Source organism: Phragmites australis, chromosome 14 (genome assembly GCF_958298935.1).
Source record: "Phragmites australis chromosome 14, lpPhrAust1.1, whole genome shotgun sequence".
NCBI lineage: Eukaryota > Viridiplantae > Streptophyta > Magnoliopsida > Poales > Poaceae > Phragmites > Phragmites australis.
Window position 1 is genome coordinate 7,628,001 of NC_084934.1, and position 18,164 is coordinate 7,646,164.

The window sequence follows — 18,164 nt, forward strand, 5'->3', positions numbered from 1 at the left end:
GCTCTTGGTAAAGTAGCATCTGTTTCTATTTTTTGATTTAGGTATAAAATACTCTACCTCAAACATTTTGGCATGGGGTGTTTGTCTTAAGTTTGACACCAAACTTAAGATAGATCCCCATGCTGAAGAGTTCGCGGTAGAGTATTTTTGCACATCTGAAAAGATTATCACTGTTGGTTCATGCCTTGAATAGGCAGTGATAGTGTTTATCACTACTGGTTCATGTTATGAATCAGTAGTGATAGTAGGGTTATCACTATCGGTTTAAGGTTTACACTGGCAGTGATACTTACTATCACTGCAAGTGCAAGGCTTAAATCGGCAGTGATACATATTATCACCATCGTGTCATAAAATGGCAATGGTGTTAATTTTGAACCGGCAGTGATGACCTTTTATGTAGTAGTGTGACTTTGATCCCCCGATACAATACCAGGTACCCGAATAATTTTCCTGCGTCAACTCCAAACGCGCACTTCTCTGGATTAAGTATGACTCTATTTTTGCGTAGGTTATTGAAGGTCTCTTGTAGGTTGAAGAAGCGATCCCCTTCTTTTTAGTCTTGACGATGAGATCATCGATGTAGGCTTTGACATTTCTTCCAATCTGGTCATGGAGAGTTATCTGCGTACCTTGTTGATACATGGCGCTAGCGTTCTTTAATTCGAAGGGCATTTTGACATATCAGAACACTCCGAAACTCTGGATGCATACTGATCTGGTGATAACCAGAGTAAGCATCGAGAAGGCTTAGATATTCTCACCTGGAGGTGGAGTCGACTATCTGATCTATGCGCGATAGAGGGTAAGCGTCCTTCGAGCAGGCTTTGTTGTGGTCGGTAAAATCCACACACATATGCCACTTGTTGTTTGATTTTTTTTAACCATGACGGGGTTGGCGAGCCACTCAGGATGATCCATCCCTCTGACTAATCTTTCCTTTGTAAGCGTCTCGATCTCTTCCTTGATCGTTTCTTTCCGGACGGTTGCTATGCAAACACGTCGCCATTTGCCCAGAGGAAGGTGATGAGCATGAGTTTCTATTTAGGATACAACTTAGAGATGATTCGAACGGTCTTAGATGGCTCTGCTGGGTCCAAAGGAACGGTTTTGACTTCACTGTGAGACTTCATGGCTGTCACACCCCAAAATTTTGATTTTGGGTTGTGAGCATTTTAAAACAATAAAATAACATTTTCCCTGAAATTTGAAAGCTTTTCCAGAAATTTTAGAGTTTAAAAAGAATTTGTTTTGTGTGATGAAAAATGTATTTATGAAATGTTAGAATAGATTAAGGAATTTCCTGGTTGGATTAATCCTTTTTCCTATCCCAAATTTGCCAAAAATTCTATTATTTTCTCTTCCTTGAAAGTCCCTAATTTATTTATCTTTTTCTTTCATTACAAAAAAAATCCCGACTAGAGTATTTGTCTTTTTCATTTCATTAGTTATCCTGATATTCCTTTTAATCCTATTGTCTAATATCCTAAAATCCTCATATACCTAAAACCTTTTCGGGCTAAATCGCTTTCAAAATCCGGCCCAAACCCACCTCTTTCCTTTCCCTTTCCCCTCCTGGGCCGCCTTTCCCCTTCTTCTTCCTGCATAGGCCGAGCCCATCTCCTTTCTCCTTTTTTCCGCTCTCCCTCCTTTTCTCTCTCGGGCCGGTTTCACACCATCTTCCCACGTGGGCCGAGGCCAGCTTCTCCCCGAGCTCCCGTGCTGGGCCGAGCTTGTCACAGGTCGAGCCGGCCTTCTTCCGCTCCTGAGCCGCCTCCCCCTCCTGTCGCTGTCTCTATCGAGCGGGCCCGCTAAGCCCCGGCTCGGCTTCTCCCACCTCCAGCTGCTCTGGCTCCCCTCCGCCGCCGCCGCAAATCCGGCACCCTTTCATGCTTGAAACGACCAAATTCTGAGCATTAAATCCCCATTAACCCCCTCCTCTCTTCAATCCCCCTCTCTATTGCTCGAATTATTAAGGAAACCGATGCCATTGTGGCCATAAGACCCGCCGGTCGTTTCTCTCCATTGTCGGCTGGTCCGCTCGCCCTCACGCCCATTTAAGCCAGCTGTGGCTGTAACACCCTAATTTTTTCTAATTCCAAATTTTTCTCAATATTTGTTAAAGTTCAAATGAATTTAAATATTTTATTTTAAAAGAGAGAAAACCCTATTTTATATGAAAGAAAAAGAAAATGACATAGGATATAAGTGAATATTTTGCATTCATTCTGAATTAGGCAAGTAGTATTTTATTTGAATTTTTGATGAATTTATTTGAAGAGATTTTGCCTGGTTTTTGAATTTGAAATTTGGATTTGAATTCATTTGAAAAAGAAAAAGAATAAAACTTCTTCTGGGCTGCCTTTCTCCTTTTCGGCCCAACTCCTCGGCCTCGGCCCAGCCGCCCTGGTTTTCCTCTCCCACCTGGGCCTCAAGCCAGCCTCGGCCCAGCCGCCCCGATTTTCCTCTCCCACCTGGGCCTCAAGCCAGCCTCGGCCCAGTCGCGCGTGCGCCAGCCCACGCGCCGAGCCGCCCACACCGAGTCGCAGACAGACGGGTCCCACTTGTTAGACCTTCTTCCTCCTCAGTCGGACTCCGACTTAGAGACGGGAACACGCCGGACGCCGATCTCCGTCCGAATCCGAGGCCAAACCGAACCCGAGAGCTTCTAGAGAGATGCCAAATCAAACCCCCGGGATCCCCTCTATCTCTAACCTACCATATCTCTAAGGATTCCGCATTTAAACGGTGAAACCGAGCTCGGATTTGGTCCTCCGCCGCCGTGTCCGAGTCAAACGCGTTGCACCGTCGCCCTAGACACCCCGAGCTTCCTATATAAGTAGAGCCTCCCTCCCCGAACGCATCTCAACCAGAATTCACCAAAACCCGAGCCTTAGGCGCCGAGTTCAAAGCTCACCGCGCTGCCCTCGCCGCCGCTTCGACCGAGCTCGCCGCCACGCCGTTCGAGAGCCTTGCAGCACTTTCCGAGCCCACCATCACGAGTGCCTGTCACCACAAAGCTTTTCCCGTCATCGATTTGATCTCTGCGCCGCTGGAGAGTCTTCTCCGACGAGTTGCCGAAGCCGTCGTCGCCCCCTTCTGTCGCCGTCCACCTTCCCGTGCCGCGCAGCCTTCGGTAAGCCCCAAAACGAGATCGCCGTTCCCTCCTGATGCTTTTCTGCCGCTTGTTGTCGTGATCCGAGACCGGCGATGAGGTTTACGCTTATTGCCGGTGAGTCGCCGCCGTGCCCGAGCTCGGCTCCACCGAGAACCTCTCGCCGACCCTCCCCTTTGAGCTCAGCCGTTGGATCTAACCTCATCGGCCCAGATTAGATCTAATCGTACCCCTTCGGTCAACCAATCAGTAGCTGCCACGTGTGGCCACTTAACACAGTCAGCAATCATGCCATGTCACCCATCCACCTCAGCCACCACCTCAGCCCTTTTGCTGATGTGTCACCCTTGTCACCATGCCACGTCAGCCTGAGCTACCCAGTCAGTAATTCAAACCTTTTTCAGTATAAAAATAAATATGTTAATTCCTTTAATTGGTAATTTTGCAAGTTAGCCCCTGAACTTTTCTGAAATAACAAAAAGAGCCCTATCTTTTTACAGTTAGGTCCCTATACATTTTCATAATTACATTTTGGTCCCTCTATTTTTACAAAAAGGTCCCTGGACTTTCTGATAATTCAATTTGAGTCCTTTTCTTTTTTTTTTTCAGATTTAACCCTAGACTTGTTTTAGCCCTAACTTTTCCATCGTAACTCCGATTTAAGCGATTCTTACGTCGATGGATTTGTTTTTCAGTGCTTTTTCTTTTTAGCAAGTTTTTATCTCGTTGTTGTTTTGTTTTGTGCTCTGTTCTTAGTGTATCTTGTTTGTTTGTTTGCCGGTAATTGTGCGATTAGCCGATAACGTTCCGGATCAATTTGAAGAACATCAAGACCAGGAGCAAGAATACACTGAGCAGCAGCAAGGAGAAGGCAAGTGTCCTTGATCATATTGAACCTATGTTTTTAAATGTTTTGTTTTACAAAACTGCATGCAATGTCTGTCAATATGATGGGTAGTCACCTATGTTAGGGTTTTCCCTAGATATTCCCTTATCATCCCTTGGAACCTAGATGGTTTATGGTTAGGAGTCTTTTATGGGTAGATTGCTTAGCCTTACTTTTGGGATATTGGGAAGTGTCATAATTTTGACTAATGAACATATGCAGTAATGATGGTTAATATGATAATGTTTTAGCAACATGGAACCTTAGGTCTTGAGCATAGGGATATTGGTGATGGTTGTCATGGTCATGACATTGGTTTAGTGTTTGCTCAAGTAACCTAAGTAAGGACCGGTTCGTGTAGCGACAACCCAAGAAGTAATGTACCAACCACGAGGCTGATATGGGTAAAGTGTGACATACTGATTAGAGTCTTTCCAGTGTGCGTTGGGTCAGCACAAAAGGGGGCTTCTGGGTAGGAGCTTTGCTTGCGTAAAGCCTGGCGGTGAAACCTAGTGGGCAGACATGCACTGGATTAGTCTCTGGTTAGTGGAAAGTGTCATACAGTGATTCTTGGCGGCACACCACTGGCGTGTGTTAAGTGTCTTGCAAACACGGCAATATGGAATTCACTGACTCGTGGGTAAAGTTGGACAACCTCTGCAGAGTGTAAAACTGTTATAACAGCGGTGCTCACGGATATGAGAGACTTGGATCCTCACATGATTAGATGGTGGTTTGGTTTTGATTCTGGTACAGGGAGTACTAGATGTTGTGGTTTGGTCGTAGTACGGGGAGTACTAGACGGTTGTGGTATGCAGGGTGGGGAACCTTGTATGCTAGTTGATGGATTGTTGGGTTACATTCATTTAATATATGTCTAATGCTTTTGAGTCCAAATGTGTTTTCATTACTCGCATTTACGCAAATAATACCTTGTGTCAGCCTACTCTTGATATAAGCCTGCATGTCATTATTTTCCCACACTTGCTGAGTACATTATGTGCTCACCCTTGCTTTCTCCTACCAAAAACATATGCTGCTCAGTGGAAGACTTTGAAGATTTCCAAGACGACGACCTGGTGTTCTAAGGAGCGTATCTTCCAGTCGGTGCCTATGGAGTCTTGGTCGCCAATGCTTTCGTTCCGCTGCCGTCATTTAGATGATGTCGTTTAGGTTAAATTTTGAGATTGCTTAGGTAAAGTCTTTTATTGTAAGAGGTGAACGTTTAAATTAATAATGTATTGCTTTTGTTACTTCACCTATGACGTCCTTATGTGTGTTAAACTTCCTGGGCACACATAAGCCGCACTTGGTTTTGGCCGTTAAAACTGGGTGTGACAGTGACCTTCTCGGTGAGGTTCCGCACCCAACCTACCCTTCACCCTCTTTTCTTTCGCCTGAATTGCCGTCGCCGACGTATTCTCCTTCAACTCCGGTGAAATGCGCCGTCACCGTTTTCCTTCGTTTATGTGCCATCTCTAGCCAATTTAACTTGTTCACCGGCCTTTGCAGGACTCTCAGGCGCTGAACCCGGGGCTAGTCGTCGTTGTTCGAGCCACCAGAGCCCATTCCTGATGCGTCACCAACCGCCGCTGCCATCTACCCCGTTGTTGGCGGTCCATCGCCCTTTCCGGCCATCGAACACCCCATGGTGACGATCCCCGCGTGCCCCTCTCCTTGTTCCGCCGCTTGTCAGCGAGGTCCAGCCACCGGAGTGCCATTCCGACCGCCTCTCCAGCCACCCGCCGCCATGCCGAGAGCCACCGCTGGCATCCTTTTCGTGAGCCCCTCCTCTGTTTCTCTCTCTCTCTTTTCCTTCTTGCACAAAACCCCCTTAATATTTCATGTTCTTGCATTGTTAGGTTTTCTGCTTGCAAGTTAGCCCCTGACTTTAATACTTAATTTTGTTTTAGCCTCTAATTTCAAATAGGCTCATTTCTTCATGATCTTCTCAACAAAATTTGATCCAAATTGCCGTTATCCCCTCAAATATTTATACTCCAAGTCGGCAGTTTGTGGCTATGCAAATGTTAGGCATTATTTTAATGAATAGCTTCATATTTGAGTGCCTTGATAGATAGGTCCACATATAAACCCAACGGACCCACATGTCATTGCACAATATGAAATTATTGTAATAAAATATTGTATAAGGTTGTAGCCTAGTGTTTCTTTAGTTGATATCCTTATGCGGCATTTAGATCTCGCAAATGCTATGCATTATTTTAGTAGTTAGACTCATGGGCATTGCCGTGTAGGATAATAGATCATGCTATGTACCCACCTGCTCGTAGTTGGGTCCTACGCGTCATGACTCGATATGGATCTAAAATACTAAGATAAATAGTATCGTGCAGATCGTAGGTGCCATTAGTCAACTAGTCCTCATTCGTTTCCCATGCAAGGATCCAAATCGACCCCGTTCATCAGGATTGATCTATCCTTACTAGCATTTTGTGTGGCCGATCATTCCTTTTCACTAGGTTCTTCTCCATGCAAACTCATCTACATTCATGTTATCAGCAATATCCAGTCCTATATGTTCATTAGCATTTAGGTCCCTATAAAATTAAGATATTGTTTAACAATTGAATTCACATTCGCATACCATGACATGCGGGCCCCATGTCATCACATTGCAATTATGGATTCGATATATTAAACAATATTTCGGCTTTTGGGTCTCATTCTTCAATCAATATGTTAATCTTTTTATCATTTCATACGAACCCTAATTTCCATCGCTTCATACTTCCCTATGCGAATTCCAATCAATTCAATTCAAATACAAGTTATCTATTCAAATTTGTCTTCTGTCCAGTTCAGCAAATTCCAACAAATCATCTTTGTTCATGTCCGATAAATATTTGGTCACATAGTACTATATAATTCTAGATAGTATTATTTTAATAGCTGGATGCATATCGGATGACTTCGACATGTAGAGCTCACATGTCATTGTGCACATGGTATGAATTCAAATATTAAAATAATATTGATGAAATTGTATAGGATCTCACATACCAAATCTAATCGGATATTCTTTTTCGGTAAAACCCTAGTTCCCGACACACCACCACCATACCATCGTCGCATACACCAAGTCCTTCATTCTTTTCCTTACCGATGTCATGCCATCACCATAGTTAGGGTTTCTCTTGGGCAATAATGTCATAAATCTGTTGAGAATATTTTCAGGGAATATTCTATCTCCTTTTTCTTTCAACCCTAATTTAATCTTTTGAGAGCCTGTTCTCCTCCGTTTGAACTCTGATTTGAGCAGTTCTTGCCCCCAAATTCTTCTAAAATCGTATCCTTTCCAACCATAGTGTTTTTATGATGTGTTGTCTCTGTTTGATGTGTTGTTTCTTAGTTGTTTTGTGCTTTCTCTTTTGTAGGTTGATCTCGTGAGCAGAATACGATGTGTCTAGAAGAATCGATGATATGCAAAGTCAAGACTTCAGGTTATGCCAAAACCGAGTTTACGAAGATCACCAAGGAGCATCTAGGCTAGTGTCCTTGAACATCTTGCACCTATTTTAGGATATTTATATTAGTTGTTTATCCTTCATGCGTGCTTGTCTAAAATGGAAGCCTATAATTAGGGTTTACTAGATTTTGTATGATTATCCTTGTCACCGTTGATGGATCATGGGGTAAAATGGGTAGTTTTCGCTAGTGCAGTCATAAGTTGGGGAAATATTAATATTGACTAATGAACTATGCAACAAGAAAATCGGGTAATGGCAATCTTGTAGCAACATGGTATAGGGATCCTACAGGATGGTTGGTTTGAGGTAGTGCTTTACAGCATGTGTGTGATTGTTCCTGTGTGGGGTCCTAAGGATCGGTTCTTGAATATGTAACCAAGTTAATCCGCACAACCACGAGGCCTATATGGGTATGGCCTGGCCAACCAATTAGCCACCCCTCTGACTCTGTGGGCACCGTTGGACGGTTAAGTGGCATAAGAGGGGGCTTCTGCAGCGATGTAATCATCTGTTAGCGGTGAAACCTCAGTGGATGCCTGCAAGTTGGCGGGAGCTTTGTAAAGGCCTTGTAGTGAGACCCCGACTCCACACCTCGAAAGTGTGAAGCAACACGGGAATCACGACTCGTGGGGAAAGATGTGCAGACTCTGCAGAGTATCAATCTGGTCGATCAGCCATGCTCACGGACAAGAGCGAGCTTGGACTTCTTCTTAATTAGTTGGGATCAGGGTCCTAGTTTGGATGGTCGGGTAGCCAGGTGATGGGATTATCTGGTGAGTTTTGGTAACCGGATATGGGATATCTGGTGAGCTTGGTAGTCGGATGGGATCCGATGAGATGTTCCTCTTGTTTAAGTTGTGTCTTCACACTTAGTAAATAGGATGTCTGTTATTGGAGTCATATGTTAAGGTTGCTTAGTGCATTAAACTAGTGTCTAACCTTTTCTTGTCATAAGCCCTCATTTCATATTTTTCCACACTTGCGGAGTACAAGATGTACTCACACTTGCTATTTCCAATAATAAATGCTGCTCAGTTAGAGAAGACCTCATCAAGATCAACGAAGCAGAAGGCTATATGAAGACGGAGCATTCCGGGTCGCGTTGCCACTAGTCAATTGCCTGTGGTGTGCCCAGAAGATCCTTAGGAGTCCTCTTGTGTTCTTCCGCTGCTGGCTTGTAAACTCTGGTAATCTTTTCAATAAAGTTGTTTTGTTCAATATAGAACTGTATATCACTTATATGTCACCGCATGTATGATGAAACTGATCTTGGCATACATATGGATTTCACCTGGTGATTCTCCTGAAAAACCGGGTGCGACAACAATTGCCTTAGGGCTCGAGTTCTTGGTGTCCTTGTCGGGTTGATGCTGCATTGCCATGTCGAGGCTCTGCTTATCGTAGAGGAGGCCTACCTTGGGACAACCCTGGATGGTGATGACTCCCTCTTCACGCACTAGTAGGCGCAGTGCGTGACGGCCATGAATTTGGCCAGGGTTGGTCATCTCAAGATGGTATTGTATGCTATCTCAATATTGACCACGTCAAACAAAATATTCTCTGTTCAGAAGTTATCATGCCTCCCTAAGGTGACGGGGAGGGATATCTGGCCGATGGGTGTGGCCGAAGATCCAGATACTGTCCCGTGAAAGGCTTGCATAATCGGCTTATGGCAAATTAGGATATTTGCATAGCTTTGAGTGCGCCCACAAAAAGGATGTTCAGAGAACTTCTCCATCGATAAGCAGTCAGGAGACCTTGCAGTTGTTGATCATAGGCTCGACCACTATCGGGAAGTGGCATGGCCATATGAAGTTTTCTGGGCAATCTTCCTGGCCAAAGGAGATCTCGACGTTCAACAATTTGATGTACTGACGACCCTTGGGGATAGCGGCTAAGACTTCTAGAGCCACTGTCTTGTATTGTTCCTTGATCATCTTGGGCTCCTTTCTGGTGACGTCTTCGATGCATCGTCGGCTCCTGACCCCTCGAGTAAACGCTTGGATGACATCATAGTCATTTATCTTGGGGATGGTGTTCCAGGTGTTGCTGAAGCGGTGGACGAACTCATGGAAGGTTTCCTTCTTTGTCTGTTCGCAACAAAAGAGGATGTTGTCTATTAAGAAAAGTGGAAAATGGAGACACAATTAGTAACCAGACATCTACCATGACAAAATGAATGTGGCACAATTATATCACTTCACTAACCTTGGTTGTTTCCATTGTCAATCTGAGACCTCTGTACCTAGTTGATATCGATGCCTACTTTTGGTATCTCAGGATGCTAACCGAGCTCCCCTCTTGGGAACAAGAGATGGTATGACAAAGGTTCATAACACCCATGATGAGGTCTGATTGAATAATACATGTTGTTATTACCGAAGAGGGTTATATTGCGATCAAAATGTGTGTGCAGCTTGTTCCCCTCGACCCATACAACAGCCACCTCAGATGTTATTAGCCTGTTATAGGTTCTTTGGTCTAGCTTGTACTCTGTGTTTAGCACAATATGATATTCATCTATGTCTTCAACTTGTACTAGGCTCTTGAATGTTGCAGAGTAGGGGTTGTCTTTGAGGATGTCGACCAAACTTCTAATGACGTTTCTATCTCTTGCTTTGTATGCCTCATCTCGGCTTCATCGAAAACAATGTGACAAGGTAGGATCATCATCATAGAAGTATATATAGCTGCAAGTGGCTCGGGTTATCATCTCGTTGTCCAAATGAGTGCATATTGTGTTACATTTGTCCGTGAGCTCGAATTGTGTACACTCCATCCCTTGAACTTGCGAGGTGATGGTCATAATCAACACATAGTATGGTGAAAGAAAAATGACCATTGAAATATCTAATATTGTCCCTAAAATATTATGATTTAGGATCCACACTCGTGTATAGTAGTCGAAGCTCTTCAGGTGGTTCTTTCATCTTCAGTTTGATTTTCCATCCTTGCAACAAAATCCCAATGATTCATGTCAAACCTCTTTGCACCACAATAGTGACAATCTAGTTGAGGCTTCAATATATGAGTGCTATCTGGTAGGTTGCAGTACATAGCATCTATTGTATCAGGGACATTTGAACCCACAACATAATTTGGACCGGGAGTGCTATGTCTTGCCTCGTTTTGTTGGTTTTGTTGATCTCTCCTTGCTACCGTTTGCTCGAGTGTCATATTAGCATAATGATCTCTATCACATGCCTACCAGCTTGAAACTTGCTCGGGCGTCATGCCATCTGTTGTATTAGGGTTGTTGAAGCTAACACCAGAGCCATTTGTTGTCTCAGGGTCATTTGAATCCACAACACAATTTGGACCAAGAGTGCTACGTCTTGCCACATTTTGTTGGTTTTCCAAATCTCTTCTTGCTACTCTGTGCTCGGGTGTTATATTTGCGTAACAAACTCTAGCACGTGCCCGCCTACTTGCAACTTGCTTGGGCATCATAGTTGCATGACGTGCTCTATCATGTTGTCTTCTTCCTTCTGCATGATACATAATCCTGCCGTATATGCTTATTTTATCAGAATGTATTGGTTGTTGATGCTTAGGTATCGCAATGGCAGATGTTGGTATGAAATCACGATTATGATTCCCATCTACTATTCCAAGGTACAATGTGTTTCATCATTAGAAAATTACCTGAGAGGTTATTTATGCTTTATTTGTATTTGCACAATACGTAACGTAGATTGTACCATTAGATCCTTCGCCTTGTAACAGCCCAGCAAATGTAAGGGTGTAGCGAACATGGCCCTTTTAGGGCATGTATGTGATTTTGATGATTAATGACAACATAGTCAGTGGGACTAACATATTTGTCAAGTATATACTTTAGTAGGTCTCATGGATGCAATACATGAAGAAGCCACCGAAGCTGAACTTAAGAAAGTTTGAATTGGACAAGTTCAAGAAAAATTGTTAACACTGGATGGTCCCATGCTCAGAAAGTTATACACACTGAACTATTTTTCAGCTCAGAGGAGAAAATGAAGACTACACCGGATGGTTCGGTGCTCAGCAAATTGCGCACAACGGAGCATTTTACAGAACTTGTGCAGATCTTTAGAGGAACGATTTGTACACACCGGATAGTCCAGTGCTAAGAAGGAGTATACACCGGAGGCTTCGTTGGAGCATTTTCCAGAAGATTTTTAGTGGAGAGAGGAGTTGTACACACCGGATGGTCCGGTGATCAGAGGACTATACACGCTGGATAAATGCATAGTAAGAAGTGGCTCGCTTGGCGGAAGTCTACACATCAGATAGAACGGTGATGGAGTTGAAAGTTACACCAAAACATCCGGTGTTCACAAATGAGTTTGAGTGGGGTTCCAACAGCTTGATGCTACTGTTGTACACACCAGATGGTCCGGTGTTTGTACTGCTGTTGACGCTGGATCATCCATAGTCTGTTTGAGCTGTTGGAGCAATGGCTAATTCACGGGGTTGACGCTATAAAAACCCCCCACTCGGCCATTTGAGTGTGCTAGAGTCCAAGAAAGCTCATAGATACTTGATAAGACATCCAAGCCACCAAAGTACTAAAAGTGATTATCCAAGGCAATTAAGCACAAGATTAGAGAGTGATTAGTGCTATTAGGCCTAGAGAGAGTTGTTGCTAGGTGTTGATGCCTAAAGAGGGGATCAAGAAGTGATCTTACATTGTACCAAGTGATACGCCGACACCTTGGAGTCTTGATGACTCGCCGGCACCGTGAGCCTTGGTGGCTCATGCTTGTTGACCCTCCGATTTAGTGTGGAGCGATGGCGAGACGCTTGTACGGGAACACGGAGACTCTTGCCTTGGTGGCTCAAACTCCGAAGTGAAGACATCGGCAAGTGACCAGAAGATAGGCTTGTGGTGAAGCCTTGCCTTGGTGGCCTAGTGGCTCAACCTACTTGAGGCCTAGGTGGCTCAAGAGTCGTGACCGGGTACCGTCTGGGAGCCATAGCCTAGGTGGTTGCTCTAACATGGACTAGATGTGGTGTTTATGCCATTAATACTATGGGATAAAAATCCCTTATACCGAGTTTGCTCACTCTACCTTCTTTATATTTCCGTATTTACATACCTGCAACTTACCTTTGTGTATTTACCTTTTTAAGTAGTTTTGTTAGGATTGGCTACAGCTTGTAAACATTTTTGAGTGGTAGAGTAGACACATTAGATAAATCTAAAACATACTAGATAGAAATTGATATAGATTGTGAAGTTTTCAGAACCGATTAGCTTTAGGTGTCCTAACTCTTTCCTCTCTTAAGGTACTTTATGCATGATTTGCAAATGAGGAAGGCAGCTGACGTGGCTCATTATCGTCATCCGATGAACTTTCACATGCAGTATAATAATTCTTGAAAATAGAGCTATGCCAATAAGGCCTTACAGTTGCTTTGCCACCCAAAGATTACCAATCTCTTTAAACAAAGGAGAAAGATCTGCTACTCTTTGCCGGGCCATGCATGATTGTCCTTAACGCAATCTACATCTACTGGGAATTAACCATCTTCAAGAAAAAGCAAAGGGGGCTTGGGGATTTCACACTTTGGAAAAGATAACAGAGGAGAGCGCTGAAAAGCAAAGCACCCACCCAGCCAATATACATGCATGCAGGCAGCAAGCAAGGAATCGAGAGCGTGCTTTGGAGAAGGACACACCAGCTGCCGTGGCACCACATACCAGACCGTACGCTACTCGATCTCCTACGCCTCCATTGCATTTCCGGCTTCCAATTGATTAGAGGGCGAGCGTGCTATTGTGGAGTGATGGGTTAGACGACTGGTTTGCTTGCTGCACCTCTCTTTCTTTCTTGGTCTTAGACCGGTGGAGCTATAAGCTATAGCTCATCTCGGCGGAACAGGTGCGTACTCCTTTTCTACATTTGCTCCCTCAAAAATATTAATTAGTGTGTGTGCTAATTAGTACTGACAAGTTCAATGTTGTGTGCGCACGCAGGAGTTGGCGAGTGGCCTTTGATTAGTCGATTAATTGATGGGTTAGTTCGACAATCAGCTGCGCCTTTTTCTGTTTAATTTGTTGATCTTCTACGACAGTGGAATTTTATCATGGAAAGAGAGGTACTGCAGTGTTGCTATGCTTTGCGTTCACAAGTATTACAGTTTTGAATGTTTTGTTTTAGCGAATTCTGTTGCTGCTTCCATGGCTGTACAAGTGTACAACGACATCAATCGATCATGCATGATGTGTAGGTTGATCTTGCTGACGTTTGAAATGGTCTTATAGCATGGGGAAACATAACTTAATTAACTAGCTAGCGTTTGATCAGGATGGGGCCGGAAACGGTCAGTGTTTCCATGAATTAACGCTCATCATTTCATTGTGCAGTCACATTCAAATCACATGCTATGCTACTCTCCAGAGTTGTATTTATGCAAGAAAGATCCTATCCAAGATCAAATCCACTAGGTCCTATACTAAGCTTGTTTAGTTCATAGCCAATTTTCCACAGCCGGGCTAGGAAAATTGTGGCTCCCAAAAATAGTGTGACAAATGAAATGACTGCCACATGTGTGTCAAAGTTAACCGACCCCACTGTTTCATCAGTAATAGGCAAATATCTCTGCCAAGTATATAAGGTGGGATTTTGGAATATATGCATGTTGAAGGTGCTGTTTTTAGCTACCTCCATTCAACTAGCAATTGCCTATAGAAGCTGGGTTTTTTTTCGCAAGTTGGACAGAAAAACCCAGGAAATTAATCCAAGTGGTTCATAGGTCCTGACCTACAATTTTTGCACCCGGGTACACTCGCATTCTCACAGGCACGTATGCGAGGAAGGATGAGAAGTTAAGCAATTTTTTATCCCCCTCCCTTTCAGTGAGCTATCCTTTTGTGGATGGCTGTCATAGTTTATTTTGCCTAATGAAGATAAAAGGGACAAATGAGCTAAACAAAATGGCTTTACAGTGCGTGGACCAAAGAGATACCCCACATCTAATTCTATTCTTACAACTTGTAAATTCATCTCACCGGTAAGCACTCTTTATTCAAAGGAGTTTTAAAACACCAATGAAATTCTAGCAGCTCGTTTATATATGCGCTAGTACTTATTGATTCATGCACCCGGTGAGACCATGCATTTGTATTAGATTAACTAATTAATTGAAGCTGTAGTAAATTAAGGTGATCTCAGTTTCCTTATTGGTTCCTCCCCTTCAGATTTTCTGGGAGTCAACGGTTCATGGAGCCGTAGCTGTGATACTTGATTATATTCAGCTTTACAGAGACAAAAAGGTCATCTATTTTGACGGTTGGTGTGGCTTTGGGGCTGCCCCGGTTCTAAGATCCATAACACAAGTACTTCTATCTAAGAAAGATCTTCCTCCAGAATTATGTTTTGATAGAATAATCTACATAGATTGCTCAGCGTGGGAAAATAGAAGGACGATGCAGAGGAAAATCGCAGAGGAGCTAAAACTTGACCATGCAACAATGGCAATGTTTGACAAGCATGATGAGGAGGATGACTTCAATGGTGTGGACCATAGTTCTAGGGATGTGATACGAAGTGTTTCAGCAGTGATTGTCCAGACCTTGGGGTCCAGAAATTGTATGCTGATTTTCCTTAATGGAAGTGATGATGAGGTTGATGTGAGTAGATTTGGCCTTAGTCCTGAGTATCACGACCACGTAATCGTATGGACATTCGAAAGACGGTTTCTGACAATGCACCAGGACCGTGCTGAGGATAAGATAGCAGGCAAGCTAAGATACACCCACCTTTTTGTTACTAGCTTTGAGGGGGCCAGCGATTTAAGAACTTCAGAGTTTAGTGCACTGCTGCATGGAGAGGCTGAGATCATAGTTGCTCGCAACCCACGTTTGCTGGATATTGACCAAACAATGGTGGCAGATTGCTGTCTCTATGAGCTATTCTTGTATTATGGTTTTCACAGCGCCACTGGATTTGATTGGGTGGCTCATGCTTCTAACTTCTGGGCATGTGATGGGATCATTAAAGGGGATAGAACAATGGAGATTAGTAATGTATTGCATCAGGAAATAAGTTGGGAATGTGATGCTTCTCTGCTTAAGGGTGTGTCTGAAAAGTTCATGAAAGATCAAGAGGCTCCTTTTTGTGTAGTCAAAGATGAGATTGCTTATGAAAAGAGGCCTTTCCGTTGGATTTTTGTTACCTCGAAGAACCTAAAAGTACAGGAGAATATGCAAACTCTATTGGAAAGGGCATCGTCTTTATTCGTAGCATTTGAAAGGTCTAATAACCCACACGGATTACCAAATGAATTGTTCAATTATTGCAGCAACCTTGGCGTTCTAATTCTCTCTTGGTGTGCCTTCAGCTTTGCATCACCTCCTTTCCTCCAGTGCCACAGGTTGAGATTCCTCGGATTGGACCATTGCATGAACGGTTACACCAGTGCAGGAGAGGACTGTACAAAGTGGGCATGTCTACTTAGTCTATGGGTGCTTGACATACGTTACACAGACTGGGATGAGATCTTAACTGAAGAAAAGATGGATCTCATGGCCAACCTCAGGGAGCTAAACATAGAGGGAGTCAGTTGTTGGCAGTACACAAGTAGATTACACGGAAGACTATCTTACCTTCGGAGGCTCCGAATAATCAAACCTACGCATCAAGCAGAGACATCAATAGATAGCAGCAACTCATTTATGGATAAGACAAAGCTGGAAATTCTCAATTTGTCTGGCAACAAGGACATGAAAAATCTACCAGCAAGCCTATCAAAGGTGAGCAGCCTTCAGGTGCTTATTCTTGATGGTTGTGATGGGCTACAAAATGTTGTGCTGCCTAGCGGGTTTCCTTCCTCACTAACATCATTCAGCTTTGACGGCTATGGGTCTGCATCCCACTGGAAATCAACCGTTGACCTACCTCCAGAAAGTTCCCGTCCGAAGCGCCCGTCAGATGCAAATAAGAGGGATGTCAAAACCTTAAAGATAAACCTACAAGGTTGCACACAGTTAGAGAATTTGTTCCTGCGTGGGCTACCCAATCTTATGGAGCTGGACCTCTCAGGAAGTGCAATTAAGCTACTAGACTTTGTAACTATGGTTGTGGCTGTCCCAAGACTAAAGCGACTCTTTCTGCTAGGCTGTGAGCACCTTCGTGGAATAAGATGGGGCACAAGTAATTTCATTATACCGCAGCAGCTGGAGTTGCTTTGCATAGACACACGATCTAAGAGAACACTGGGGTGTACTCGGCCATCTCTTCGCCAGCATAAATCCTTTCGGTTGCAGGTGCATGCTATTCTTGCGGACGCAAGACTGGCTAGGTCCTTGTGGCCTCTCGTGTCTTATTACCAAGATAAACTTTATTTTGGTATCCACATCACCTCTTCAACTATCTATGGAGATATTGTTCAACTTGAAGCTACCAAAAAGGAGATGGTTAAATCTAGCTGGTACAATGATGTCTTTGCTGAGATTGGTGATGCCCCGATGCAAGCCTTCCCGCGACCTCCGACTACACAGCTGGGTCGCCATATAGAGATTGGTGATGGGGGCCTCAGCGTCGAGAGTGAGCTAGCAATTTCTCGTAAAAGAGAAAGAAATTTAGCTGTTATGATGACACGGTTTGCCGAATCTCTGCATGTGCATGACATCTCAACCAGCGTTAGCGTTCTAGTAGGAGAATGGGAGCGCCTCAGGTGGTGCCGCGTGGAGAGGTGCCCCAACTTGGACACCGTCTTCCCCCAGGGCACGGACTACTGGTTGCGTGCACTGGAGACCATCTGGGCATCGCATCTCCTGATGGCCCGGTGCATTTTGGACAAACTTGTCCGTGTGCCTGCTTACTTGGACAATCTACAGCACTTGCATCTGCGCTCCTGCCCAAGGCTTCAGTTTGTGCTGCCGGTGTGTGGCTACTCCTTCCCCAACCTGAAGACCCTCCACGTCATCCACTGCGGCCACCTCATGCACGTCTTCGTCTTCGTGCACCTGCCTGCACGACCTGCCGAAGAGGTAGCCGTCCGTGGCGTTTTGTTCCCGAAGCTGGCCACCATCCACCTGCATGACCTGCCGAACCTGCGGCAGATCTGCGAGGTCAAGATGCTCGCACCCGCTCTGGACACCATCAGGATCAGGGGATGCTTTGGCTTGCGCCGGCTGCCGGCCGTGGAGGCCCGCAAGCCAGGCTCGAAGAGGCCGACCGTCGAGATCGAAAAGGACGTGTGGGACGCGCTAGAATGGGACGGGCTGGCCGCCGACCACCACCCTGAGCGCTTCGAGCCGCCGGTGCACTCGCGCTACTACAAGAGGCGCCTCCTTAGGGGCACCGTCCTCAGGTACGTACGTACATATATAAATGCCCTGCTTATTGATTGATGAAATTAATCCATCCATCTCTTTTAGTTCTTCTACTGAACTGCTTGCTTACTCACTCTGTGCAACTCTGCCTCTCGCATTGCCTAGGTGAATCCTGAACCCTGCATCTACTGCTGCTATGAGAGATCATTGGCATGTTCTCCGTCTGCTATGGATGCTGCTATTGATGCCGTGCGGGTTTTGGCTTTGCCACTGACGCTTCTGGGTTGCTGTGCTACAGCTGCTGCCTTTCGTTGAGAATTTTTTGCAAGATGCGGGCCTCAGGTTGGCTCCTGCCTCAGCTGCCTGTGTTGATGGCGGGGTTGGCCTGCGTTTGCTGTGTGCTTTGGAATA

The 18,164-nt window shown here is 44.6% G+C and overlaps 1 protein-coding gene across 1 annotated transcript; it reads left to right on the plus strand.

Annotated features, from left to right (window-relative positions):
* Positions 1–13,457: 13,457 nt before the first annotated feature.
* LOC133890211 (uncharacterized) lies at positions 13,458–17,922 on the plus strand. The gene is made up of 3 exons (XM_062330662.1): positions 13,458–13,573; positions 14,676–17,791; positions 17,859–17,922. The coding sequence occupies exons 1-3, from the start codon at positions 13,562–13,564 to the stop codon at positions 17,920–17,922; spliced, it is 3,192 nt and encodes a 1,063-aa protein (XP_062186646.1). The 5' UTR covers positions 13,458–13,561.
* Positions 17,923–18,164: the final 242 nt, after the last annotated feature.

What these genes read in the sequence shown, in the direction of transcription:
- LOC133890211 (XM_062330662.1), top strand. An exon ending in CTTAGGGGCACCGTCCTCAG is followed by an intron (nt 17,792 to 17,858) that starts GTACGTACGTAC and finishes CATCTCTTTTAG; the next exon opens with TTCTTCTACTGAACTGCTTG.